The sequence below is a fragment of the Cyprinodon tularosa genome, unplaced genomic scaffold (genome assembly GCF_016077235.1).
Source record: "Cyprinodon tularosa strain WSP-4 unplaced genomic scaffold, ASM1607723v1 ctg634, whole genome shotgun sequence".
NCBI classification, from domain to species: Eukaryota; Metazoa; Chordata; class Actinopteri; order Cyprinodontiformes; family Cyprinodontidae; genus Cyprinodon; species Cyprinodon tularosa.
Window position 1 is genome coordinate 1,035,962 of NW_024039379.1, and position 27,997 is coordinate 1,063,958.

The following is a 27,997-nucleotide window of genomic DNA, read 5'->3' on the forward strand; positions in this document are numbered from 1 at the left end:
TCATTACTCCACTTGTAACATTTATTTCAAAAATACTTTTTTAAATAAATAACATCATAAAATGTTCAAATGTATGTTTTGGCTGCTTGGGATCTGAAGGACATGGATCTTTGCATCCCTAGACGGGTTGTAACAGAACTCAGAACCAACAGAACCCTCCAAGGAACAGAACGATCAAACAAATTATTTTCATCTTCAGCTTCATGATGTCACCAGATCTCCTCCAATCCTTCATCCTCCTCTTCCTGCTCTTCCTCTGGTCAGCAGGCAGAAGAACCTCCAGCCACCATTAGAACCAGAACCTGGTCTTGCTGGGGCCTTCATGGACCCGGGAACCGGATGTCCAGCAGTGTGAAGTCCTGACTGATGGGGACGCTGTTCTCGTCGCACAGGAAGTGGCTGCGGATGATGATGATGAAGGTTTTCCTGGGAAGAGACAGGAGGGTCTGGATCTTCTCTGCTGCCACCTGGATGTTCCTCACCGGAGAACCTGGAGCTGAAGGAGCAACAGAACTCAGAACATCAATGACCTCTGACCTTGGGTCACCTGACCTCTGACTGAGCGTCTCACCTGAGCTGCGGTGGAGCCGGTCTGGTGGAGCATGGAGGATCTTCTGCAGAGGAACCGGAGGAACCCGGACACCCAGGACAGCGCAGCCCGGCCTGCTGACCGTTAGCATGGCTGACCTGAAATAAAGATGCCGCATCATCAGGACAAGCATCCTCAGTGATGATGTCACCATGATGTCATCAGCACCTGTAGAAGCGGCGCACAGCAGTGTGCGGCAGGCAGGGGTAGCAGGTGGCGTAGATCCCGTTCTCGTCCGTGTCGAGCTCAGTGGAGCAGCGGGCGCAGCCCGTGTAGGTGACATCATCGCCAAGCGCCGTCAGGATGGCGTCCAATGGCGTGGAGCTGTCCAGAACCGGTTGGGGCGGGTTCTGGGAGGGCGGGGACTCCTGGAACTGGAAGCTGAGGAGCTGGACTCTGAGCTCCACCTCACCTGGAGAAGGAGGAAAAGCCTTCATCCAACCTGCAGGGTTCTGTTAGAGTTCTGGTTCTGATGGAGCGATCAACGACTCACCGCTGTACTTCTGGGACAACATGGTGTCCAGGTCCAACTCCAGAGGAATGCTGCTTCCCTTCTGACGGCGCCAGGCCCGGTCGAAGTCCAGCGCCCGGGGATCCCGTGGATCCAGAACCCGGACCAGGCTCCAGGGGGTGGAGTGTAGCTCCAAGAGGTCAGAGGTCAACCCCTCCCTCACCAGGAGGACCCTAAAGTCCCAAACAGCTTCTGTAGGACAGACAGAAGAGCAGAACCTCCTGTAGCCCCGCAGCCACTAACCCTGAACCAAAGGAGGGCGAAGCCTCTCTACCTCTGTGTCTCTGGAGGCGGGGCAGCCAGTCCATGGCTGCTCCCCACAGCAACAGTGCCCCCTGCTGGCCGTCCAGCTGCTCCACAGTCAGAACTGTCTTCAGCTGGACAGCAGAGCGACTGCGCGACTCAGCCTCATTCCTCCACCCTGAGAGAGAGACAGACAGACAGAGAGACAGAGGGACAGAGAGACAGACAGACAGAGAGACAGACAGAGGGACAGAGAGACAGACAGGCAGAAAGAGAGAGGGACAGAGAGACAGACAGGCAGAGAGACAAGGGGACGGCAGACAGGCAGACAGACAGAGAGACAGACAGGCAGAGAGACAGAGAGACAGAGAGACAGACGGGCAGAGAGACAGGGGGATGGCAGACAGGCAGACAGACAGAGAGACAGACAGAAAGAGAGATAGGAGGGACAGAGAGACAGAAAGGCAGAGAGACAGGGGGACAGACAGAAAGACAGGCAGAGAGACAGACAGGCAGAGAGACAGGAAGGCAGACAGAGAGACAGACAGACAGAGAGAGAGACAGACAGGCAGAGAGACAGGCAGGCAGACAGAGAGACAGAGGGACAGACAGACAGAGAGACGGACAGGCAGAGAGACAGGCAGGCAGACAGAGAGACAGAGGGACAGACAGACAGAGAGACGGACAGGCAGAGAGACAGACAGGTAGACAGAGAGACAGACAGGCAGAGAGACAGGCAGGCAGACAGAGAGACAGACAGGCAGAGAGACAGGCAGGCAGACAGAGAGACAGACAGGCAGAGAGACAGACAGGTAGACAGAGAGACAGACAGGCAGACAGAAAGAGAGACAGACAGACAGAGAGACAGACAGGCAGAGAGACAGGCAGGCAGACAGAGAGACAGACCGGCAGACAGAGAGACAGACAGGCAGAGAGACAGGCAGGCAGACAGAGAGACAGACAGGCAGGCAGACAGAGAGACAGACAGGCAGAGAGACAGACAGGCAGACAGAAAGAGAGACAGGCAGAGAGACAGACAGGTAGACAGAGAGACAGACAGGCAGAGAGACAGGCAGGCAGACAGAGAGACAGACCGGCAGACAGAGAGACAGACAGGCAGAGAGACAGGCAGGCAGACAGAGAGACAGACAGGCAGGCAGACAGAGAGACAGACAGGCAGAGAGACAGACAGGTAGACAGAGAGACAGACAGGCAGACAGAAAGAGAGACAGACAGAGAGACAGACAGGCAGAGAGACAGACAGGTAGACAGAGAGACAGACAGGCAGACAGAGAGACAGACAGGCAGAGAGACAGGCAGGCAGACAGAGAGACAGACAGGCAGAGAGACAGACAGGTAGACAGAGAGACAGACAGGCAGACAGAAAGAGAGACAGGCAGAGAGACAGGCAGGCAGACAGAGAGACAGACAGGCAGAGAGACAGACAGGTAGACAGAGAGACAGACAGGTAGACAGAGAGACAGACAGGCAGAGAGACAGGCAGGCAGACAGAGAGACAGACAGGCAGAGAGACAGACAGGCAGACAGAGAGACAGACAGACAGGCAGAGAGACAGGCAGGCAGACAGAGAGACAGACAGAGAGACAGACAGGCAGAAAGACAGACAGGTAGACAGAGAGACAGACAGGCAGACAGAAAGAGAGACAGACAGACAGAGAGACAGACAGGCAGAGAGACAGGCAGGCAGAGAGACAGAGGGACAGACAGACAGAGAGACAGACAGAGGGACAGAGAGACAGACAGGCAGAGGGACAGAGAGACAGACCGGCAGAGAGACAGGGGGACGGCAGACAGGCAGACAGACAGAGAGACAGACAGGCAGAGAGACAGAGACAGACAGAAAGAGAGATAGGAGGGACAGAGAGACAGACAGGCAGAGAGACAGAGACAGACAGAGAGAGATAGGAGGAACAGAGAGACAGAGGGACAGAGAGACAGGCAGGCAGAGAGACAGACAGGCAGACAGAGAGGCAGAGGGAAAGGCAACATCATGTTTCCATTAAGATATAAAATCCAACACTTTAATTAATTTACACTTAAATTAATTAATTTAATTTAATGTAGAAATTGCCTGAAATTCACAAATTAAATCCCATAATAATCAATTCTTTCTAATTTCTGATAAATTAAGCAAAGCAAATAATCTGAAGGAAAGATAAAACTACATGTAGCTTAAGGAGGAGCAGCGGGCCGAGGAGGCAGCCATGAGGAACACCTCCGTCCATCACAGGTGGGCCTGCTGGAACCAGAACACCTGACAGGAGAGATGAAATAGGCCCCGCCCACTGTGACGGGCTCACCTGGGCTGAGCTGCGAGTGTTTGACACGTAGAAGAACGTGAACCAGAGTGTTGACCCGCATCGTCCTCAGGGTGACATAAGGCAGCCGGTTCAGGTCCTGCGGGGCACGGCTGGGCAGAGACACCAGCAGGGGGCGCCGCTCTCGGATAAACTCACACAGAGAGGAGAGCGAGCGAGCGCTAACATGCTGGGTAGCTAGAGAGGGAGGCCTCTGATTGGCTGCTGTCAGCGCTGGCTGTGACACGTGACCCAGGTTCAACAGTTTGCTGGAGAAGGTGGACTGTAGGACGGTCTCTCCTCTCCACTTGTCCTCGTTCACCTGCAGCCCTGGGCGGAGCATAAAGAGACACCTGTGAAGGTCATGGTGACACCAGAACCTGCCTCTCTAAGCTGGTTCCTGTAGCAGGTTATCCTGCTAAACACGGCTACTGAATATGGCTAATGCTTTAAAATGGACAGACAGAACCAGAACCGTCCATCTCAGGTCTACCTGTGATGAGCAGGACGTCCCCAGGATTCACCGTCAGCACCCAGAAGGCCGCTCTCCTCCACAGCACCACCTTCATCTCTGCTCCTGATTGGTCCATCACCACGATGGACGCCAGAGGAACAAACGCTCCAGCTGAAGGTCCGGACTTCACCTTCAAACAAACAGATCAGAACATCAGGACTATTTCAGGGGACTGAGAAGGAGGTTTGGTTTAACATCCTGTGGCTGAGAGCATCTCCACCCTAACAGGAGTCGACACCACCTCTCTGGTCTAAAGGGCATAGAAGCGCTTTGACTTCCTGTGGAGGATGAGGAAAGCCCACCTGCCCCCAGCAGCCCAACAAAGCCGTGTTTTTTTTTTAGAGTCTTTGTTGGGCTGCTGGATAAAACCTGGAACTAAACGCTATTTCTGACATTTTGAACTGAAAAAGCTTCCTGGATGGAAGAGAAACATCTTCAGACTAACAAAGTCCAGCGGATTGTTTTGAACTTTTTAGGAATAACTCTGAGAATCTTCTCCAGCATGTTTCAAAGCTCTGTTGCTGGCTTCCAATAATTGATAAATTAATTAACTCAAAAAGTTCAGCCTGTAAACTGGTTCTCCAGCTTTTTCTAGTAGACCTCAGCGCCCATGCTGCCTGCTCGCCTCCCTTCTTCCTGTTTTAAAGGGAGGCCTTTACTGTTCAAACCCTGATGATGATGAATCTCATCTATATGCTGATAATATGATTATTTATTGTTAAATATCATCTTTAAAGTGTTGATGGCACGATATTGACATTATCTAGTATTTTTGTAGATGCCCTTTACGTTGGCCTCAGTCAGGCATCAATTTCTCGTCTCCAACTGGTGCAGAACGCTGCCGCCCGATTTTTAACAAACACATCCAGACGTGAACACATTACTCCTGTGCTGTCGTCACTCCACTGGCTTCCAGTCCGTTTTAGAATTGATGTTAAACTTCTGCTGTTTGTTTTTAACGCCATCAATGGCATGGCCCCCTCTTACTTGTCTGAGATTTTAACTTTCCGCAATTGTGGCAGAGCTTTACGCTCCTCGGGTCAGCTTCTGCTAGAGGTCCCTAGGTCAAGACTCAAACAGTGGGGCGATGGTTCTTTTGCCGTCGCTGCTCCCAGACTGTGAAACAAACTACCCCCTGACATCCGCACCACTACTGACCTCAGCCTTTTAAAAAAAAGCTTAAAACCCACTTTTTTAAATCAGCATTTAATTCTGACTATAATACTGTCTCTTAGATGTCCTCTTTCTGTGTGCTCCTTTCTATGCACCTCTGGAAGGCTTTTAATGTCCTGCAGCATTTTTAATTGTATGTTTTATATGTGTTATGTATTGTTTTATGGCTTTGTTGTGAAGCACTTTGGGTACCATTTGGCTATTTTAAAGGGCTATACAAATAAATTTGATTGATTTGATTGATTGATTATCCAAGTCATCTTGGAAACATTCTTCTTCCAAATGTTGGCTACATATTACGGGTTTTTTCTCTGGCCAGAAGTTCGATGGCAAATCCTCCCTCTTCAAGTTGGCGATCCAACGACCAACCCGTCCGTGGAGGATCAGGAATCAGAAAGGTGGAATAACTCTTTTTTTCACTTTTACCCGATGTATTCCAGCATCCAGCTGCCATGCACGTGGGGATTGTCAGTTTCACTATAGCTCTGGTGAATTTCAATGGTGAAGTCCTCTGGAAATCTTCAATAATTGTTGTTGATTGCAGATGTGTCTAGTAGTTCCCATTGATCGCAATTAAAATTATATATATTTTTTTACTGATTAACGGTAAAGTCATTATTAGTTTTAGGTATAAATTATGATCCATGGATTATTCCTGCTGACCAGACTTTTCCTTTAACACCGATTTTATTTTGTGTCCTAACTGAAAGAGTCGCCATATTACGTTTTGCTGCCATCTTTGGTAGGTCACTTTTTTCTTGGTTAAGTTAAGCATCCTATAAGGATACTATCAGACCACCTGAACGTCCACAACACCCACCTGGACCTCCTTCAGATGACACGGGTGGACCACTACCACCAGGACAGAGAACCTGAGGCCCAGCCGGCGGCACCGGTCCAGAGGGGTGGTCAGACTCTGCAGCGGAGCAGCAGAGGTGGAGGAGGAGCTCTGGCCTCCTGCAGCCTTTGAATCCTCAGAAGGTTTGGGCTTCTTGCTGCAGGGGGGCCTTGCTGGGGAGTCCTGGGGGGCTCTGGACTCCTGAGAACAGAGGACGCCTTCAGCAGTGGCCTCCATGATGACTCCGCCTTGCTCCACCCTCTGAGAGACACAGACTGGGCTAAAGAGCTCCATGGAGGCTCCAGGAGAGGAGGCGGTTGGGCTGAAGAGCTCAGGTGTGCTGGAGGAGACAGAGGGCGGGGTTTTCTCAGGGCTGGATGCTGATTGGACGCCATGTCTGCCTCTCAGCATCAGGGCCTGACTCAGAGTCCAGGTGCTGAGGTACTGGGTTCTGGTGGACGGAGGAGGGGGTGTAGGCTGAGGTTTGGAGGCTGGTTCTGGTTGAGCTGCAGGGAAACAGCCGTCCAGATACTCTTGGACCGAAGCAGAACACTGATTCTCCTCGGCACCATCCGGGTCGGTCTCTGACCTCAGACCTCCTCTTTCACACGCTGATCCTCCGTCTGTGTTCCATCGTCCTTCCTTCCACTCTGTGGTCCCATCAGACTCTGGTTCTGTTGGATCCTCTGTTTTATCTAAACCCTGATTGGATGCTTCAGGATCCTCGTTCCCAGGGTAGAACCGGGAGATTTCGGCTTCATTCCCAGGAACATCTGAAAGGAAAGGAATTCCTCCTCACCGTTAGCGGTCATTACATCCCAGAGGAAGCAGAGAAGAGCAGGAAAATAACAAAACCTGTGATACTCGATTAAAAATAAACAAAAAGGCAGAAAAGAGACACTTTATGGACCAAAAACACAGAGACTGAGCAGAAAACATCACAATCAAAACAAGAAGATAAAAAATGTCTCATAAACGGAACCAGAGAATTGAAACATTTCTCTACAGGAAAAATAATAACACTAAAAGATACGTCTGCTGGACAGAAAAACGACCACGGGTAAACCTCTGAACCAGAACCAGAACCAGAACCGGTCTTACCTGCTGCAGCTTTGAGGCGCCGCCCCCTCCAGGTGAGCTCCAGGTGTCTCCATCCTGCAGGAGGACACTCCTCTTCCTCCGTCCCAGCGTCTGAAGCTAAGATGGAGGCAGGAGGAGGAGCTCCCAGAAAGATGTGGATCTTTGGACGTTCATCCATGAGCCCTGCTGGGGAGAACACCACCAGAACCAGTTTAACCACAGCAGCTTTTAATGGCGTCCAACATGTTTCAGCTCAATCTGAGGATCGTCCTCCACATGGAGACGGATGGTTCTGCTGTCCACACATCTCTGTCTGAGGGGCGTGACGTTAGGCAACCATAAACAGGAAACAGAAACCTTGCAGCTGCAGATTCTGCTCGGTTCACACATGGGAACAACAATGGAGGCCATTAACGCCTCTTCATCAGCTCCACCAATCAGAGGCTGGGGGCGGGGCTTCACCTTCAGAACCAAATAGGTCCAGTTTTCCTCTGATAGTTCAAACTGCTCTGAATTAAAACCCTCCCACTCTGACGCCCGTGATTCACAGTTTAACCTGATGGTGGCGACACTGCGCCAGTTAGTCATCCTCACCAGGGGGGGGGCAGCAGAGAGGCAGAGCTGCAGAACCTTTTTTACTACTTTATAGATATTAGTAATACTTAATTTTACTATTTTTATCTTAAAACACTAGAAAACAAACAGATGCAGTTTATATCTACGTAAAGTCACACCGTGGAATTTGTGACCTAAAGAGTTGATGAATACGAGTTATTTTAAATGATGTTTAGCCTTATAGTAAGATAATTAGATATTATGCACTTGATATAGGAGGCTGCAGTGGTTTTTAATTAAATTTTAAATGTTATTTGTCTTGTTCCATTAGCAAAAACTCACACTTACCTGCTCAATTCAAGAGAAATGCACTTAATTTCAGAAAAACTGAGTTATTTGGATGTATTTTTTTGCAGTGCAGGACAATCAGAGTGAAACAGCCTCTGATGGAGTGCTGAGCGCCAAGCAGCAGGAACGTTTAGGGAACATGTGGAAGATCACTTAGAGGAGACCAGATCCAAACACGCAAAGACCAGCAGCTCTAAATTTAGTGAAGGAGACATTTAAACCCTGCTATCACACTACAGCTTATTTTCTAATCTGGATTTATTTATAAATACAAGGCTTTTATTTTGAAGGGGCCAAGTAAAGGTCCTGGCCTTTCCTCTGTTCCCTGAAGCAGCTTGAGGAGGAGCACTAACAGAAAAACAACTGATCTCTGATTATTCACTGAATTGCTCATTGTCCGTTGGTTGTATGGGGTTGAAGGGAAGCCACCGGCCGCCATATTGGTACTCCCTAGTTAGACCGGTCTCAATGTAAATAATCTGTGCGCTACAGCATCAAACAACCATGATGTTCTCATTTTCATATTATACAAATAAATCACAATAACATTAATGTGTTAATGGAGCAGAATAATAAAGATGAGCCAAAAGTGATGAATTGATGATGCACATGTTATATACATGTTTTTATTGTGTTGATATGGTAATCACATCATACATTTAATTTCATGTAAATGTCTGTTAATGCTGTAGTATTTTCCTAAAACACTGCATGATGATGTTGTATACTTTTATACTCTGTCTGTGCGTTACCCTCTAAAATCGTTTGAGTTGCCTTTTTTTTGTCAATATAACATGCAATATATTTCAAATGAGAAATAAACCAAACGCTCCAAAAACGACAGCATCATCCACTGAATAAAGAATTCCTACATTAACATTTCTCAGTGAATTACTTTCTATTTCCTCTACTTTCTATTTTCTGACATTAGACCCAATGTCAGTGGCTAACTCAGTCAATGTCTTACAGTCAGTCTGAGACTAATGTTTGTATGCAGACTACAGTAGCAGCCATTCTGGCCCCTTCCAGTGAAAAGGACCAACCAAGGACAAGCCAAGGACCAACCAAGGACCAACCAAGGACCAGCCAAGGACCAACCAAGGACCAGCCAAGGACCAACCAAGGACCAACCAAGGACCAACCAAGGGCCAGTCAAGGACCAACCAAGGACCAACCAAGGACCAACCAAGGACCAGCCAAGGACCAGCCAAGGACCAACCAAGGACCAACCAAGGACCAGCCAAGGACCAACCAAGGACCAACCAAGGACCAACCAAGGACCAGCCAAGGACCAGCAAGGACCAGCAAGGACCAGCCAAGGACCAACCAAGGACCAACCAAGGACCAGCCAAGGACCAACCAAGGACCAGCCAAGGACCAGCCAAGGACCAACCAAGGACCAACCAAGGACCAGCAAGGACCAGCAAGGACCAGCCAAGGACCAACCAAGCACCAACAAGGACAAACTAAGGACCAACCAAGGGCCAGCAAGGACCAGCAAGGACCAGCCAAGGACCAACCAAGGACCAGCCAAGGACCAACCAAGGACCAGCCAAGGACCAACCAAGGACCAGCCAAGGACCAACCAAGGACCAGCCAAGGACCAACCAAGGACCAACCAAGGACCAACCAAGGACCAATTCAATTCAATTCAATTCAATTTCAATTCAGTTTATTTATATAGCGCCAAATTCACAACACGTCATCTCAAGGCACTTTACAGTTCAACCAGATCATACAGTCAAATTGATACAAAGTTTTCTATCTAAGGAAAACCAGTTGATTGCATTGACTCATTGACTCAAATACAATCCCCCACACTAAGCATGCTTGTAGCGACAGTGGAGAGGAAAAACTCCCTTTTAACAGGAAGAAACCTCCAGCAGAACCAGGCTCAGTGTGAGCGGCCATCTGCCGAGGCCGACTGGGGTTCAAGGAGACAGAAGCAGAGATACAAAAAGCAGCTGTAAAAGGCGGCCCCGTCCAGGAAACACACAGCCAGGCAGACGAGCTCCAAGGCAGCTCCCATGCCAGAGGACGAAGAGAGCACATCCACTCAGTCACGGTCAGAGAAACAGGACCACACTGGAAAACAGGCCGATCTCCAACATCTATAAACAAGGGTGTTGATAGAAGCAGCACAGCTGATGTTTCTTTCCAGGATGACGTCACAGCCAAACAGGAACAGACGAGGCAAAGCTACTCTGAGGAAAAGCAGAGAGAGCAGAAGGTTAGAGATTGAACAAACAGATTCTGCAGAATAGGAGAACAGAGAGAGAATGAAGCAGAATGATGAAATGGGGGTCCCTATGTCCTCCAAAAGTCTAAGCCTATAGCAGCATAACTATAGAGATAGCTCAGGATAACCTGAGCCACCCTAACTATAAGCTTTATCAAAAAGGAAAGTTTTAAGCCTAGCCTTAAAAGTAGACAGGGTGTCTGCCTCACGGACCAAAACTGGTAGTTGGTTCCACAGGAGAGGAGCCTGATAACTAAAAGATCTGCCTCCCATTCTACTTTTAGAAATTCTAGGAACCACTAGTAAACCTGCAGATTGAGAGCGAAGTGCTCTGTTAGGAACATAAGGAACAATCAGATCTCTGATATAAGATGGAGCTTGGCCATTTAAGGCTTTATATGTGAGAAGGAGGATTTTAAATTCTATTCTTGATTTAACAGGAAGCCAATGAAGAGAAGCCAGGATAGGCGAGATATGATCTCTCTTTTTAATTTTCATTAGAACTCTGGCTGCAGCATTTTGGATCAGCTGAAGGCTTTTAACTACAGTTTGTGGACTTCCTGATAGTAAAGAGTTACAATAGTCCAGCCTTGAAGTAACAAATGCATGGACTAGTTTCTCAGCATCACCCCTGGACAGGATATTTCTAATTTTTGCAATGTTCCTCAGATGAAAGAAGGAAATTCTAGAAACCTCTTTGATATGGGATTTAAATGACAGGTCCTGATCAAAAATAACACCAAGATTTTTTACTTTATTATCTGAAATCAGTTTAATCCCATCCAAATGAAGTGACTGGCTAATCAGTTTCTTTTTCAGAGACTCTGGTCCAAAGACTATAACTTCTGTTTTGTCTGCATTCAGAAGCAGAAAGTTAAGAGTCATCCAGGTTTTTATGTCTTCAAGACATGCCTGTAATCTATGTAATGGGTTAGCTTCATCTGGATTTATAGACAGATATAGCTGGGTATCATCAGCATAACAGTGGAAATTAATCCCATGCTGTCTAATAATTCTACCAATTGGGAGCATGTATAAAGTAAAGAGAATTGGTCCTAGCACTGATCCCTGTGGTACTCCACAGGTAACCTTTGAGCGTGTTGAAGATCTATCATTAACATGAACAAACTGAATTCGATCAGATAGATAAGATTTAAACCAGTCTAGAGCTGTTCCTTTAATTCCAACAAAATATTCAAGTCTTTCTAAAAGAATATTATGGTCAACTGTATCAAATGCAGCACTAAGATCCAACAGGACGAGCACAGATACAAGTCCATTATCTGAGGCCATGAGAATATCATTAGTGACTTTCACCAGAGCTGTTTCAGTGCTATGATGAGCTCTAAAGCCAGACTGAAACTCTTCAAAAAGTTCATTATGGTGGAAGTGATCGCAAACTTGTTTGGCAACTACTTTCTCAAGAATTTGGGATAAGAAAGGAAGATTGGATATAGGTCTATAATTGACCAAGTCATCTGGGTCAAGAGACGGTTTCTTAAGCAGAGGTTTAATTACAGCAATCTTAAAAGCTTTAGGTACATATCCCTGTAACAGAGATAGATTAATCACATCTAAAATGGAGGAGGAGATCAAAGGGAATACCTCCTTAAATAACCTGGTTGGAACTGGATCTAACATACAAGTTGAAGGCTTAGATGAAGACAATAATTTTGCTAATTCAGAGAGTTCAACTGGATCAAAGCAGTCTAAACCCGGTTCAGATTCCATGACTACCTCAGGTACAATCGCGGATAGAGGAGTGCTTATGATCTTATTTTTAATAAGATCAATCTTATTTATAAAGAATCCCATAAAATCATTGCTGCTAAGAGCAGGTGGAATGGACGGTTCAACAGAGCTATGGCTCTGGGTGAGTTTGGCAACTGTATTAAAAAGAAATCTAGGATTATTCTTATTCTCCTCTATTAATGAGGAGAAGTATGCTGCTCTTGCTTTACAAAGGGTCCTCTTATACAGCAGTAAACCATTTTTCCAGACTAGGAAGGACTCTCGCAGGCCTGTGGAGCGATATTTTCTCTCCAGTTTCCTAGCATTTTGCTTCAAAGTACGCAGCTCTGCATTAAACCAAGGAGCAAGCTTTCTATTTTTAACGGTTTTCATTTTCAAAGGAGCTGCGTTGTCTAAGGCAATACGCAGAGAACTAGCAACCCCCTCAACAAAATCATCAACCTGTGAAGGGGAATAAGCTAAGCTTTTGCACTCTGCAGCACTGCTCAGTGACACAGAGCAGAGAGAAAGTGAAGCAGATTCTTTAAAATTTATAACTGCACTATCTGATAAAGATCTACTAAAATTGAACCTTCTTTTGGGGGAGGAGAACTCTGTTAAAGTAATCCTGAAGGTTATTAGAAAGTGGTCAGAGAGGACAGGGTTGTGAGGAAATACTGTTATTTCTTCACATTCTATGCCGTATGTCAGCACAAGATCCAAAGTATGAAGATGAGAATGCGTGGGACTATTCACATTTTGAACAAAGCCAATAGTGTCTAAGATAGCATTAAAGGCTGCTCTTAAGCTATCGCCTTCAATGTCAGCATGGATGTTAAAATCTCCCACTATGATGACCCTGTCAGTATTTAATACCAAATCAGAAAGGAACTCTGAAAACTCATCTAAAAATTCAGAGTAAGGACCTGGTGGACGATACAAAGTTACAAAAAGAAGAGGTTTTCTTGCCTTGAAATTTGGATCAGGGAAATTAAGGGTTAAATGTTCAAAAGAGTTGTAGGAATTAATTGTTTTGGGAGTAATCAGTAAGTCAGACTCGAAGATTGTTGCTACTCCTCCTCCTCGCCCAGAACTTCTGGGGATGTGAAAATTTAAATAGCTTGAAGGAGTTGCCTCATTTATGCTCACATAATCCTCTTGCTGCAGCCAGGTTTCTGTAAGGCAAAACAAGTCAATGTGATTATCACAAATCAAGTCATTAACTAGTAGACTTTTAGAGGAAAGCGATCTTATGTTAAACAGACCGCATTTAATTGTTTTAACTTTTTCCCCAATTGGAGTTATTTTGATTTTAATTAGATTATCATGATTTACTCCTTTGGGAATCTTTGCTAATTTATTAGATTTTGGTCGTGGGCAAGACACTGTCTGGATGGAGTAAAGAGTGGGTAACAGTAGAGAAGCTGCAGAGATGTGTGTTAAACTACAACTCTGCTTCCTGGTCTGCACCCTGGGTGGTCAGGGTTTTGGAGGACTAATAAATGTGGCCAGATTCCTAGAAAGAAGAGCTGCACCATCCAAAGTGGGATGGATGCCGTCTCTCCGAATCAGACCAGGCTTTCCCCAAAAGGATTGCCAATTATTAATGTAGCCCACGTTGTTTTCAGGGCACCACCTAGACAACCAGCGATTGAATGACGACATGCGGCTAAACATGTCATCACTGGTCAGATCAGGGAGGGGACCAGAGAAAATTACGGAGTCCAAGATCTATCATTAACATGAACAAACTGAATTCGATCAGATAGATCAGATTTAAACCAGTCTAGTGCTGTTCCTTTAATTCCAACAAAATATTCAAGTCTTTCTAAAAGAATATTATGGTCAACTGTATCAAATGCAGCACTAAGATCCAACAGGACGAGCACAGATACAAGTCCATTATCTGAGGCCATGAGAATATCATTAGTGACTTTCACCAGAGCTGTTTCAGTGCTATGATGAGCTCTAAAGCCAGACTGAAACTCTTCAAAAAGTTCATTATGGTGGAAGTGATCGCAAACTTGTTTGGCAACTACTTTCTCAAGAATTTTGGATAAGAAAGGAAGATTGGATATAGGTCTATAATTGACCAAGTCATCTGGGTCAAGAGATGGTTTCTTAAGCAGAGGTTTAATTACAGCAACCTTAAAAGCTTTAGGTACATATCCCTGTAACAGAGATAGATTAATCACATCTAAAATGGAGGAGGAGATCAAAGGGAATACCTCCTTAAATAACCTGGTTGGAACTGGATCTAACATACAAGTTGAAGGATTAGATGAAGACCAGCCAAGGACCAACCAAGGACCAGCCAAGGACCAGCCAAGGACCAACCAAGGACCAGCCAAGGACCAGCCAAGGACCAACCAAGGACCAACCAAGGACCAACCAAGGACCAGCCAAGGACCAACCAAAGACCAGCCAAGGACCAGCCAAGGACCAACCAAGGACCAATTAAGGACCAGCAAGGACCAGCAAGGACCAGCCAAGGACCAACCAAGCACCAACCAAGCACCAACAAGGACAAACTAAGGACCAACCAAGGGCCAGCTAATGACCAACCAAGGACCAAACAAGGACCAGCAAGGGCCAGCCAAGGACCAACCAAGGACCAACCAAGCACCAACCAAGGACCAACCAAGGGCCAGCAAGGGCCAGCTAAGGACCAACCAAGGACCAAACAAGGACCAAACAAGGACCAGCAAGGGCCAGCCAAGGACCAACCAAGGACCAACCAAGCACCAACCAAGGACCAACCAAGGGCCAGCAAGGGCCAGCTAAGGACCAACCAAGGACCAAACAAGGACCAGCAAGGGCCAGCCAAGGACCAACCAAGGACCAACCAAGTACCAAACAAGGACCAGCAAGGGCCAGACAAGGACCAACCAAGGGCCAGCCAAGGACCAACCAAGGACCAGCCAAGGACCAGCAAGGGCCAGCTAAGGACCAGCAAGGCCAGCCAAGGACCAACCAAGGGCCAGCAAGGGCCAGCTAAGGACCAACCAAGGACCAAACAAGGACCAGCAAGGGCCAGCCAAGGACCAACCAAGGACCAACCAAGTACCAAACAAGGACCAGCAAGGGCCAGACAAGGACCAACCAAGGGCCAGCCAAGGACCAACCAAGGATCCACCAAGGACCCAGCAAGGACCAGCAAGGACCAACCAAGGACCAACCAAGGACCAGCACGGACCAACCAAGGACCAGCCAAGGACCAACCAAGGACCAGCAAGGACCAACCAAGGACCAGCCAAGGACCAACCAAGGACTAGCCAAGGACCAACCAAGGACCAGCCAAGGACCAACCAAGGACCAGCAAGGACCAACCAAGGACCAGCCAAGAAACAAACAAGGACTAGCCAAGGACCAGCCAAGGACCAACCAAGGACCAGCCAAGGACCAACCAAGGACCAGCCAAGGACCAACCAAGGACCAGCAAGGACCAACCAAGGACCAACCAAGGACCAGCCAAGGACCAGCCAAGGACCAACCAAGGGCCAGCCAAGGACCAACCAAGGACCAGCCAAGGACCAGCCAAGGACCAACCAAGGACCAGCCAAGGACCAGCCAAGGACCAACCAAGGGCCAGCTAAGGACCAGCAAGGCCAGGCAAGGACCAACCAAGCACCAACCAAGGACCCAGCAAGGACCAGCAAGGACCAACCAAGGACCAACCAAGGACCAGCACGGACCAACCAAGGACCAGCCAAGGACCAACCAAGGACCAGCAAGGACCAACCAAGGACCAGCCAAGGACCAACCAAGGACCAGCAAGGACCAACCAAGGACCAGCCAAGGACCAACCAGAGACTAGCCAAGGACCAACCAAGGACCAGCCAAGGACCAACCAAGGACCAACCAAGGACCAGCCAAGGACCAGCCAAGGACCAACCAAGGACCAACCAAGGACCAGCCAAGGACCAGCAAGGACCAACCAAGGACCAGCCAAGGACCAACCAAGGACCAGCCAAGGACCAACCAAGGACCAGCCAAGGACCAACCAAGGACCAGCAAGGACCAACCAAGGACCAGCCAAAGATCAACCAAGAACCAACTAAGGTCCAACTAAGGACCAACCAAGGACCAACCAAGGACCAACTAAGGACCAGCCAAGGACCAGCCAAGGACCAACCAAGGACCAGCCAAGGACCAACCAAGGACCAGCAAAGGACCAACCAAGGACCAAATTCACCAGCATTAAAAAATCCCTCCATCTTCTCTGTCTTCCCTCAGGGCGGCGGTGGACGGTGTCTATATCCGTCAGTCTATGGGTGAGAGGCCGGGTCCAGCCTGGACAGGTGGCCAGTCTGACACAGGGCACATTGAAATTATAATTTGGTATTTTCACTCACAGATAAAAACCCCAGAGTTTGAGTTTGAGACGATCAGATGCTGAAAACCAGTTTTCCTTTATTGCAGCACTGAATCAGAATCAGCCAATCAGAAACCATCCTCACCTATCAGGCGTCCATGGTAACCATCCACAGCGCAGCGTCATCCAACGCAGGAGGGAAGATGCAAATAAACAAAGGGAAATGTCCACAGATGTCACTTTGCATCCTGGGTACCTGGTGCTGCAATCAGGAACAGAATCAAAATAAGAAAAAAATACAACTTCATCATCTTATTTCATCTGCATAGATCTAATTCTTATTAATCCATTTATTTCAGGACATTTTTACTTGTTTTTATCAGCTCAGATGATCAGTTTTTGCTGATTCATCCCATGAAATAAAGTAATATTTCCTCTTTATGATTTACATCAACAATTCTTTATAAATTACAGTCAGCTTTAAGCTTCAGCCGTATTAAGAGTTACAGTTCTTCTTCTAATCTGTTAGATCAGGAGTCTGCAAGCTTGGCCTCTGGGTTCCAGTTAGATAGTAAACAATATTTTATTGCATGTGTTTGTTATTCCTGCCCTCCATAGAGTCCATCTAGACCCACCTCTGCACGGCGGCGCCCTGCAGCTGCCATAAGAGACACGTGCTATAGATGACATTAGTAGAAACTGTGAATTCAGTAAAAACTGGGTTATTGCTGGGTTGACCTCAGACCAGTGCCGCCCTGTGTAAAGAGCCATCCGGTCCACCACTGGATAAAAACTAGACCAAATATAATTTATAGGTTTGATGCTCAAGTTCTCAGTTTTTACTTCAGTAACTACCGCTAAGAACATTAACATCCGTTTTGCGGTTATTAACAGTTTCTACTAATTTATGAGCACTTATTTTGAAATGTTACCGGAAGTACGCAGCAACTGCTTTTTCGCTGTTTTACGTTGTTTGAAAAGTTGAATTAAACCTTTAAAGTTCGTTAAAGTTTCCTCTCAGGCCGCTCTTTTCTGTCTGTGTGATTAAATGACGGTTTAATGCGGTATTATTATCAGTTCCGCGGCTCTTCCGGCCTAATGTGGAGCTAAGCTAACGGCTAGCTGCCGCCGCCGCGCGCCGCTCCCTGCAGGTCGCTTTGATGAGCAGCGCGAGCCTGTCCTATCACGCAGCGGCGGCTACAGGAAAGGGCGGCTGGGGGGAGGAGCGGCTGCTCGGCTGGGGCAGACCTGCACCTCCTGCCGCCCCACTTCCTGGACCTCCTTCCCTCCCGCAACATGTACAGGTACCTCGGAGGACTGCTGACCCGGGGAGCGGGGGGTCTTTACCCCGCCGCGGACACGCTCCTCCCGGCCTCCTCCCTGCTGCGGCACCGAGGCTACAGCCAGGCGGTGGACCCGAGCGACGACCCGAACTTTTTCACCATGGTGGAGGGGTTCTTCGACCGCGGAGCCGGTATCGTGGAGGACAAGCTGGTGGATGACCTGAGGACCCGGGAGAGTCCGGAGCAGAAGAGGAAGCGGGTCCGCGGGATCCTGCGGATCATCAAGCCCTGTAACCACGTCCTGAGCCTCAGCTTCCCGATCCGCAGAGACAGCGGCGAGTGGGAGGTGATAGAGGCGTACCGGGCGCAGCACAGCCAGCACCGCACTCCCTGCAAGGGAGGTGAGACCCGAACCCAACCGAACCCAGTAGGGAGGTCAGACCCGAACCCAGTCAGCCCCTCAGCAGCACAGATTTAATCAGATTTAAAGGTGTTTAATAAACAGTTTAAACAGGATAAATCAAACTCATTTTCCTCCATACTGGATTTTTATTGTCTCCTAAAAACAGCATAAAGATTAAAAACCGATTTTCTTTAGTTTTTTTTTAATTTTTTTATTCTGTTGCTTCTTAATGGATCAGATCTGGATCTGGTTCCTGGTTCTATGGACTGACCCACTGATTATGGATCAGAACCGACCTGCTCCATGGATCACAGCATCTATAGAGGCTCGGTTCTGATGGGTTCTGATGGGTTTATTTACCTCCTAAATGTGTTTGTTATGATGACAGTCTGTGACCCGGTTTCAGTGGTTCTGCAGAGAACCCAATCCTTGGTTCTGAGGGCTGGAGTAGAACTGTTCTGGTGGAGTTCTGGACCCCAGTGTTTCCATGCTGGACCGGTTCTGTTGGACCCGTAGTAACGGTTCTTCCATGGAGCCGAAGGAAACAGAAACCAGAAGGTTTCTGATAACGGATTGGACCCACAAACCGGGCCCAGGCAGAACAGTTTGGTTCTGTTGATCTGTGGATCCGGATCAGAACCGCATAAACTGATAAAAAAGGAAAGTTTGGTGGTTATCGTTCAGCTTTAGAACCCAGAACCGGTTCTTGGTGAAAACATTTGGGTTTTCAGGATTCTGCTATGGTTCTGGTTTTTCAGAACCAGCAGCATAATCTCTGGTTCTGATGGTCTCAGCAGACTGAGGTTCTGTTCTGACTGGGCTCAGGGTTCTGTGGCACCTTCGTGGTTCTGGTACCGGTCAGGAATGCTGACATTCTCCATGTTCTGGTCCGGCTCTTCTGAACATCCTGGGGTTCTGTTCATTAGAACGGTTCTGTTCAGGTTTCTTGGTTCTGCTGCTCAGATCTGGTCCAGTTTGTCAGCAGAAACCGGGTCGGCCTCCCGGCAGGAGGAGGTCCGGTTTGGTTCCGGGTTCTACTGCGGCTCAGAAGGCATTTGGGTTCTGGTAGGGTCTGGTTCTGGGTGTAGAACAGGTTTGTGTTCCGTCAGTCGGACCGTCTGGATGAAGTCAGGTTCAGTCGGTCAGCAGAACCGGTCCTACTGGGACCGGATCAGAACCAGAAGGTGTCGCAGAAGCTGACCCGCAGCACCAGAACCCCCTGGAAAATGGGTTGATCTGAGCTGAAGCTGCCGTCTCAGAACCCGTCAGAACTCCAGGTGGCCCACTTTAACCCTGAACACGAGTTTGGACCTGAGCTGCTATTGATTTCCCAGCCGGATCAGAACCGGTCTGGGTCGGCTGCTGGGCTCGGATCAAACCGGTCCCACTGGTTCTACCGGGACGGCAGGCAGCAGCACCTCTGGTTCAGTTTTTCCTTTATTCATTGAACCAAATCCAAACGGACCTTCTGGTTCTGACCGGACCTAGAGGTCCGATTCGGTTAGGCTCCATGGAGAGCAGAGCAGGACTGGTTCTGGTTCTGGTTCCTGTGGATCAAACACTGAAAAAATAGAAGTTGAAATTTGAAGTTCAGCAGAAACTGGGGAGGATTTTCAAAATAAAACTACTTCCTATTGGTCAGCCTGGAATTTCCTCTTCTTTGTTTTTAATCTGAAAAGTTAATCTGCTTTTTATTTTTCCTTTACTTTTTACTTCTATTTTTTTCACTGTTTTTATTCTGTTTTGGTCTGATTTGTATAAAACGACAGACGACCAGTCAGGTGCAGGTTCTGCTGAAGCAGCTCGCTCTGTTCATCTTAAATCTAGATCTAGAATCCGTAGTTCTTTCCGATTCCTTTTCATATTTTAATGTAGAATAAATGTTGGATTTAATAGATTTGAAAGTCTGTGATTCTTCCAGATCCTTTAGACTGAGGTGAATATCTGTGTAGAGACGCAGTATAGATCCGATACCATTTATAGATCCGATGGTATCAGAAGCTGCTCTGGTATCAAACGGGTTTGATTGGACTGAAAGGTTCTGTTTTTATTTTATTCTTTAGAAATTCTTCATTTTCTCATTTTTTTAAGGACAGTGGAACAATCAAAGCCAATCTATTTAACTCAGATCTGTTCTGTTGAGGCGGACCTTTGGTCCTGGCCCAGGATCATTAATCAGAACCGCCTCGGACCGGTTCTGGGCTTTGGTTCTGGCTGCTGAAGCTGCTGGTTCTGTGTTTCAGGGATCCGGTACAGCACCGACGTCTCCGTGGACGAAGTCAAAGCGCTGGCCTCCCTGATGACCTATAAATGCGCCATCGTGGGTCAGTATCGCACACACAGAACACGACCCGTGACCCGCTTCCTGACTCTAACCAGAACCTGCTGTTCCAGATGTTCCGTTCGGAGGAGCCAAGGCCGGAGTCAAGATCAACACTAAGAACTACACCGTAAGCTGCTGCGAAAACGGGCCCAACAGAACCTGGCTGGTACCGGTCAGAGTGGACCTACCTGCCGAAGGAACTCTGGATCCTGAATTGGTTCTGAAAAAACAACTGGACCCAAATCTGGACCAGAACCAATGAAAGGAGCTCAGAAAGCCCCAGAACAACCGGCAGCTCAGATGTTTGGGTCAGAACATCAGAACCAGATCTACCTACTGGTCGTGAGAAGAACTGGACCTCAGGTTCTGCTTAGATTCCTGCCACTGCTGGCTGTAGATGGGTGATCTGGTCTGGTTCTGATCCACTCTCTGGAACACAGCTGGTTATAACAGTTTGGTTCTGTAGAACCCGTCCTGATTAGAACAGGAGGTCTGAACATGGCCGCCTACAAACCAAATAAAGGAGCGGCTGAGTAAAGCCAGCTCTTTGTTAGAAGCTCCTGCCATGGTTCTGACCCGGTTAGACCGGTTCTCTGGGTTGGAATAAACAGCTGTCTGCAGTGGGTGGAGGCGGGCAGCAGGGGGCGCTGCAGCACGTCACCCTCTGAGTTTCATGTCTGTTTTTCAGGACGGTGAGCTGGAGAAGATCACCAGGAGGTTCACCATCGAGCTGGCCAAGAAGGGATTCATCGGTGAGCCCACCGGGCCGGCTGGTTCTGGTCTCAGAGGACACAGTAGTTAAAGACAGACCCCACTGATCCGGTTCTCCCTCAGACTAGGCATCCGGGTCCGGAGCAGGACCCGATCAGAACAGACTGAACTGGAAAAATGTGATTAGTTTGTTCAGAAAACCCGGTTCTGCCCGGTTCTACTCGGGTCAGACTGACACCAGAACAACGTAAACATTAAAGGCTAAAGAAAAACATTCAGTCAACCTCCAGGTTCTGATCGGTTCTGGTTCTGATGATCCGGAACCGCAGTAAACAGACGTGGTCTCAGGAACCGACCGGTTCTGATCTTCAGGCAGTTTGCTCTGAGGAAATAAATGTTTCCTCACCTGCTCTGGTTCTGGTTCTGTGAACAAAGACCCAGCTGGTCTCTGAGGACCTAAAGGTTCTACATGGTTCCTGCCTGACCAGCAGCTCAGAGACCAACCGGACCTTTATGGTCCAGGTCCTAATCTCACATGAGGAGGTTGGACCTGAAGTGGTTCCATCTGGGTTCTGAGCTGGAGAAGGTTCTGATTCACCCAGTCCTCCCGGATCTAGACTGTGGAGTTAGCATCCATGCTGGAGGAGAAGCTGTTAGACCAGAACCAGAACATCCCAGGAGGTTCTGAACCCACGGGTCTGAACGCCGAGATGCAGCAGCACCAGTTCAGAGGTTCTGGATAGGTCCAGAGTAAAGCGACCCGCCGTTCTGTAGAACCTGGTTACCCAGAGTTAGCTGGTACCGTTAGCGCTGAGCCTGCTGCCTCTGACCTTCAGTCAGGGTGATCCAGTTCTGTTCTAACGGTTCTGTTCTAAAGGTTCTGTCTGTCGCCCTGAAGGACCCGGCATCGACGTTCCTGCTCCAGACATGAGCACCGGAGAACGCGAGATGTCCTGGATCGCCGACACCTTCGCCACCACCATGGGTTACAACGTGAGTCTGACCTCCGTCCAGCCCTGATCCGGTCCCAGAACCGCCCCAATCGGGTCCTGAAGGCGCTCCACAGACATCCAGTCAGTCTTTGTTTGTCGTTCCCGTAGAGAAGTTATCCTGCAGCCGGGTGGAGAACAGAAAAACACAAACAGTCTCCGTACGGCGGTGCAGGTCCCTCAGATCAAAACAACAACGACCTAAACAGTCCGCTTAGATCAGCATCGCATAGATCAGCACCGCATAGATCAGCATCGCATAGACCAGCACCGCATAGATCAGCACCACATAGATCAGCATCGCATAGATCAGCACCGCTTAGATCAGCATCGCATAGATCAGCACCGCTTAGATTAGTGCCAAATAGATCAGCGCCACATAGATCAGCACTGCTTAGATCAGCACCACTCCTTCCATCTGCTGGCTCTCTGCTCAGGGAATGCTAAACCCAGGGGCGGATTTAGGAAATGTGGGGCCCTAGGAAAAGACAGGCAGGGGGCCCTCTGAGAAGACGACACATTAAACAGCCCCATTCTCCAGATAGAGAAATGTTAATAGAATAGACATCCATTATCTGTTCTAGGTTTTATCCCTCTCTTCTTGTCCCTTTTCTTCTTGTTTTCCTCTCTATGTTTTGTACTCTAGGAGCTTTTTAGAAATCAAAGTGCTAGAGGGGTCTGAAAAGTGGCTAAATATAGCGACTAAAGCGCTAAGTTGGCAACACTGCTCTTTGCATGGTTTGGGGCTGAGACACACTTAATATTATCAGTGTTCTGATGGCATTTTAGAAAAAGCATATCTTGATTAGTTTTTCAATGGAGATCCTTGTTTAAAGCCCTTCCTGACGTCCTGATCATTAAAACCCAAATCAGACGCTGAAGAAGAGGAAATCTGTCCTTCAGCTCTATTGAAGCTGAACAGTGTTAAAAACATTTGTGTTTCTCTCCTAGTCAGTTTCTCCAGGGTTTGTCATTAGGGTAAACCTTCACCTGTGGAACAGAAAAACATCTGATCAAAGGTCGACGTGACAGCAGACAGTAAACATCGCCTCATTACAGCCAGGATGTCAGTCTGACAGGAGAGACCGTTACTGCAGACCGAGCCGCATCGGCTCAGTAACGAGAGCGTCAGTGGAAACATGCAGAAGCTGGGCCTCCACCAGGGGGCGCTGTTGCTCTGTAGAACAGTTATGAACGTTAAGCAGTCAGGTTTATTTGAGGGCAGATGGATATGTGTGGTTAAATCTGTAAACGTGTTCGCTGAAGGGAGCTGATTGGGTTAATGACTGTCAGTCAGAATAACAGAGATGGCTCGGCCTAACGGGACCCTTCTCCTCCTCCTCCTCAGGACATCAACGCTCACGCCTGTGTCACTGGGAAGCCCATCAGCCAGGGAGGGATCCACGGGCGGATCTCTGCTACTGGAAGAGGCGTCTTCCACGGCATCGAGAACTTCATCAACGAGGCGTCCTACATGAGCCAGATCGGGATGTGTCCAGGCTTCAAGGACAAGACCTACATCATCCAGGTGAGTCCCCGTCCTCCGCAACCACGGCAGGGTATGGAACGCTGGACAGAAGGCCATCCTCTCCTGCTTTTGGTCTCGAACCCTGATCCTGGAGCTGGTTTAGACGTCCTGCTGCTGGCTGATGGGACCCTCTGCTGTGTCTGCAGGGCTTCGGGAACGTGGGGCTCCACACCATGCGCTACCTGCACCGCTACGGAGCCAAGTGTGTCGGGATTGCAGAGATGGACGGCAGCATCTGGAACCCCAACGGGATGGACCCCAAGGAGCTGGAGGAATACAAACTGGTGTGTTTGGCAGTGAACCGCTGCCCCCTGCAGGCAGGGCCATGGTTCTACACTGGTTTCAACCAAAGTTGTTTTAAACTTTTTGATTTTCGGTTGATTCTGAACATCTTTTGCACTTTTAACATGTTTCCTTCCCGTCTCCAGGCCAACGGGAGCATCGTTGGCTTCCCGAACTCAACCCCTTATGAAGGGAGCATCCTGGAGGCGGACTGCGACATCCTGATCCCGGCCGCCAGCGAGAAGCAGCTGACAAAGAGCAACGCTCACCGGATCAAAGCCAAGGTAGCGGTCATTAGCGGCTGGAAGCAGGTCCAGAGAGGTAAACCTCACCTGCAGTCTGTGCTTCCATCAGATCATTGCAGAGGGAGCCAACGGTCCCACCACGCCTGAAGCCGACCGGATCTTCTTGGAGAGGAACGTCCTGGTGATCCCGGTCAGTGGGCACTACGGTGCGTTCTGCGACCCGCTGTCGGTTCTGCTGGTTCTGAAAGTTCTGCTCTCCCCCTGCAGGACATGTACCTGAACGCCGGTGGAGTCACGGTGTCCTACTTTGAGTGGCTGAAGAACCTGAACCACGTCAGCTACGGCCGACTCACCTTCAAGTACGAGAGGGACTCCAATTACCACCTGCTGAGTGAGTGGGATCCTCCCCCTGCTGCCTGGACCAGAACCTCCCGCTGACGGTTCTGGTTCTAACTTTCCCCCGTTCTCCTCAGTGTCCGTCCAGGAGAGTCTGGAGAGGAAGTTTGGAAAACACGGCGGCTCCATTCCGGTGGTTCCCACCTCAGAGTTCCAGGCTCGGATCTCGGTAAGTATTCCCACAGTCCAGCCGCTCTTCCTCCTCCTCCTCTACCTCTGTGGCTGACATGTTCTGTGACAACAGGGAGCGTCTGAGAAGGACATCGTCCACTCGGGTCTGGCCTACACCATGGAGCGCTCTGCACGGGTAAAACACACATTCATCTTATTGTATGTTTGTTATAAATCCTGCTGATTCCATTGATGACCAGGACGTATCTGAACCCACCCTGACCGAACACGCCTAAAGCCGGGCGTACAATAAACGATGTTTCCAATCGCTGCTCGCAGCTACAGCTCAGACTGTCCGATGAAAGCGCAGGGTTTAAAAGTTCACCACTCACCATGTTTGTTCTCACATTGCGACGCTCTGATGCGATCTACCTGCTCACACTATACATCTAAAAACCAGGTGGGACTCAGCTCCGCAGTGAGATGGCGCTACTCGGACTCGTCTATCCAGAAGCCAAACCAGTAGAAGAGGAACATGAAGCTCACTATAGTGAATCGCGCTGCCTTGGATATTTGTGCAGTTTTGTGCTGAAAGCCCTAAAAAGAAAAGGAGACGACGTATTTGGACAAAGACATGGCTACTACGGTCTGTCAGTTTACAGAAAGAACTCCATTTCACTCATTGCATAACGGTCAGGCTAACACGCTAACCGTTACTGGGACACGCCTAACAATAAACCAAGCAGGTTTCTGAGTAGGAATTGAGGACCAGTTCTCACTGGGAGGGTAAAACCAGAGAGATGTTCCTCACTCAGGAGCACACAGACGCCAGGAAACAGACCTGATGGTTTCTCTTTCTGACCCAGAGAGCCTCTCTGAGGGGGTTCTTAGAACGGGGGCCATCATGGCAGAACCAGAGTCATTCCTTTCTGACACGTCAGGGTCGAACCCCAACAGAACCAGAACCACTCGATCTCTGCCATTCATCGCTTCGCATTTAGAGACACTTCCCCAGAACATGTTCTTATTCACTCTCTTCCAGAACTCTGCGTTCTGGTGGGTTCTGGTTTGACCGACCCAAACAGAAGCCCAGACCCCTAGGCCCGAAGCGGAGGTGGAAGTTTGCATCTCCTTAAACCCCGCCCTGTTGGCAAAAGGAGCAGAGAGCAACAGCTGATGGTGGATCTCAGGGCAGAAGAAGCCAGGCTTTACTGGGGAAGGAAGGTACAAATGTAAGAGGGCAGTAATCCAAGAAGGGCCTCGGGAATAAAAGTGTAGCAATGACACTGCCTTCTGGTAGAGAGGGAAGGCCATCCCACCAGAGAGGACAGGTACCAGTGATGTCATGGCTCTACAGTCTGTGATGAACCCTAATGAAGCATGGGAAACCGAGTCCAACATTTGAAGACATGAAGAAGAAGAGTTCTTATAAAAACGGTCACCATAATCTAAGACCGATAAAAACGTGGCAGAGACAAGACACTTTTACTCTGAAAGAAAAACATGTCTTATTACTAAAGAAGCTCAGTTTAACTTTTAATTTCTTAACAAGTTTATCAATAAAAGAGAGACGACCGAAAGCAATAAATAATGGTATTATTAGCATAACAATGCATATTAGCATATTAGCTGTGTATTATAATACCTGACGGAGTGCAGAGCAGACATGGTGGTTCTGATCAGACCTCAACAGCCCAGAGTCCTGGTGTATCAGAAGAGACGGTACATCTCTTCTGGACCAGAACCTCTGTGCATTTTGGAAGCCAACCTGGGTCCGATGGAGGACCGAGGGGCAGCGGATGGTTCTGGTAGCTCTATGAATGATAGCTCTATGAATGATAGCTCTATGAAGGAGCTGATTGGAGGCGTTTCCTGTTGCAATGACAGCTGAGAAGCTTTTATTTTGACAGTCGCTGTGTTTCCTCTTCCTGCAGCAAATCATGCAGACGGCCAACCGGTACAATCTGGGTTTGGACCTGCGGACCGCCGCCTACGTCAACGCCATCGAGAAGATCTTCAAGGTTTACAGAGACTCTGGACTCATCTTCACCTAAAGTCCTCTTTCCGGCCTCTGAGGCTTCTGGATCTGGGAGTTCTGGTCCTGGTTCTCCTGTCTGAAGCTTCCAGGTCCGGGCAGTTCTTATCTTGCCTTCATCAGCTCTCCTTCATTCCTCCTCTTCCTCACAGTTTACAGCTACAGACCAGAGATCTTAGAACCATAAATGACTCTGAGGCCAGAACCAGGTGGACCGGGTCCAGCTGAGCCGGTTCCTCTGAGACTCTGACTTTAACCTTTTTATACTGATTCTGTTCTGGTGAAGACTAACTGAACCAGAACCAGCGGCGGTTGAGGAGCAGTTTGTTCCTGTTCAGCTTCAGTGAGATGGACAGGGACAGAACTGTGACGGTCCCACTGGACCCCCACATGGTTCTGGCCCCCTGTAGTTCTAGCTGAGACCTGGTTGGGGGAGCTGTCTGCTGAGTCAGGACCAGACGCTCCTGGTCCGTTGGGTAGGTTCTTTCTGTCTCTGTTCTTTCCTCTGCTTTAAGTTATGCTGCTTAGTTTCTACGGTTCGGTCCAAAAGCAGCTTCAGACCGGTTCTTCTCTAGATTTAAGGTCCTATGGAACCGTCTGTGAGGCTGAAGGTCCAAAACTCCTAAATGTTCAGTTTCCAGTCGCCGCTTTGCTGGAACGGACCCAGACCAGAACCGGTTGGACCGGGTTTCTGCCATGTTTGGACTCTCCAGAACCTCGGATTAATGAGAAGTTTCTGAAAAGCACTTTAAAACGTCGACGATACCAAAGAAGTTCTGATGAAGCCAAAAGTCCAGAACAACCAAAGCATCAGAACCGTTATTAAGAATCAGGTTAAATAATCCAACAAACACCAAATGCATCCTTTAATAGAAAAACAATAAATTATGTTTATGTAAATAAAACCAGAATGTAGAAATATAGAATATAGATTCCCTTTAAAGTTATGAGCTGAATGAGATTTTATTTTTATTTGAATATAACCAGGAATGAAGCGTTTAGTTCTAAACCTCGTTTTATTGAACCAGAACCAAATGAAGACCAGATGATCTGCTGCTGGTTTTCTCCTCAGATTAACAATAAAATACATTCCTAATATATTTCCCCTTCATTCAACCCGTCGCTCAGGGAGGATCCTGTAGTCAGGGGTCTTACTCGGGTCCCAGAGGGCCCCTGCTCTCCCCTAATTATAAAACAATCAGCTGCTGATTAATTAATCCGTTTTTTATTGATTTCT

The 27,997-nt window shown here is 48.3% G+C and overlaps 2 protein-coding genes across 9 annotated transcripts; one reads left to right on the forward strand and one right to left on the reverse strand.

Moving 5' to 3' along the window:
• On the reverse strand, nucleotides 1–18,139 carry shld2 (shieldin complex subunit 2). Of its 8 annotated transcripts, XM_038308358.1 has the most exons (11): nucleotides 17,763–18,139; nucleotides 16,600–16,716; nucleotides 7,288–7,452; nucleotides 6,169–6,959; nucleotides 4,155–4,305; nucleotides 3,665–3,991; nucleotides 1,375–1,521; nucleotides 1,083–1,292; nucleotides 758–1,001; nucleotides 572–687; nucleotides 1–496 (listed from the first exon to the last, which is right to left on the reverse strand). In XM_038308358.1, exons 3-11 carry the CDS (start codon nucleotides 7,442–7,444, stop codon nucleotides 321–323), a joined length of 2,319 nt encoding a protein of 772 aa, XP_038164286.1. In that variant the 5' UTR covers nucleotides 7,445–7,452; nucleotides 16,600–16,716; nucleotides 17,763–18,139; the 3' UTR covers nucleotides 1–320. The 8 variants fall into 8 exon arrangements, with proteins under 8 accessions (XP_038164286.1, XP_038164283.1, XP_038164281.1 ...); XM_038308355.1 differs by lacking the exons at nucleotides 1–496; nucleotides 572–687 and having other exon boundaries at nucleotides 736–1,001; nucleotides 7,288–7,449; nucleotides 16,600–16,647; XM_038308353.1 differs by lacking the exons at nucleotides 1–496; nucleotides 572–687 and having other exon boundaries at nucleotides 736–1,001; nucleotides 16,600–16,647.
• On the forward strand, nucleotides 17,751–27,787 carry LOC119798751 (glutamate dehydrogenase, mitochondrial-like). The gene is made up of 13 exons (XM_038308359.1): nucleotides 17,751–18,138; nucleotides 20,384–20,464; nucleotides 20,535–20,590; nucleotides 21,152–21,215; nucleotides 22,073–22,167; nucleotides 23,512–23,691; nucleotides 23,838–23,975; nucleotides 24,120–24,257; nucleotides 24,328–24,408; nucleotides 24,486–24,609; nucleotides 24,692–24,783; nucleotides 24,859–24,921; nucleotides 26,660–27,787. Exons 1-13 carry the CDS (start codon nucleotides 17,751–17,753, stop codon nucleotides 26,777–26,779), a joined length of 1,620 nt encoding a protein of 539 aa, XP_038164287.1. The 3' UTR covers nucleotides 26,780–27,787.
• Nucleotides 27,788–27,997: the final 210 nt, after the last annotated feature.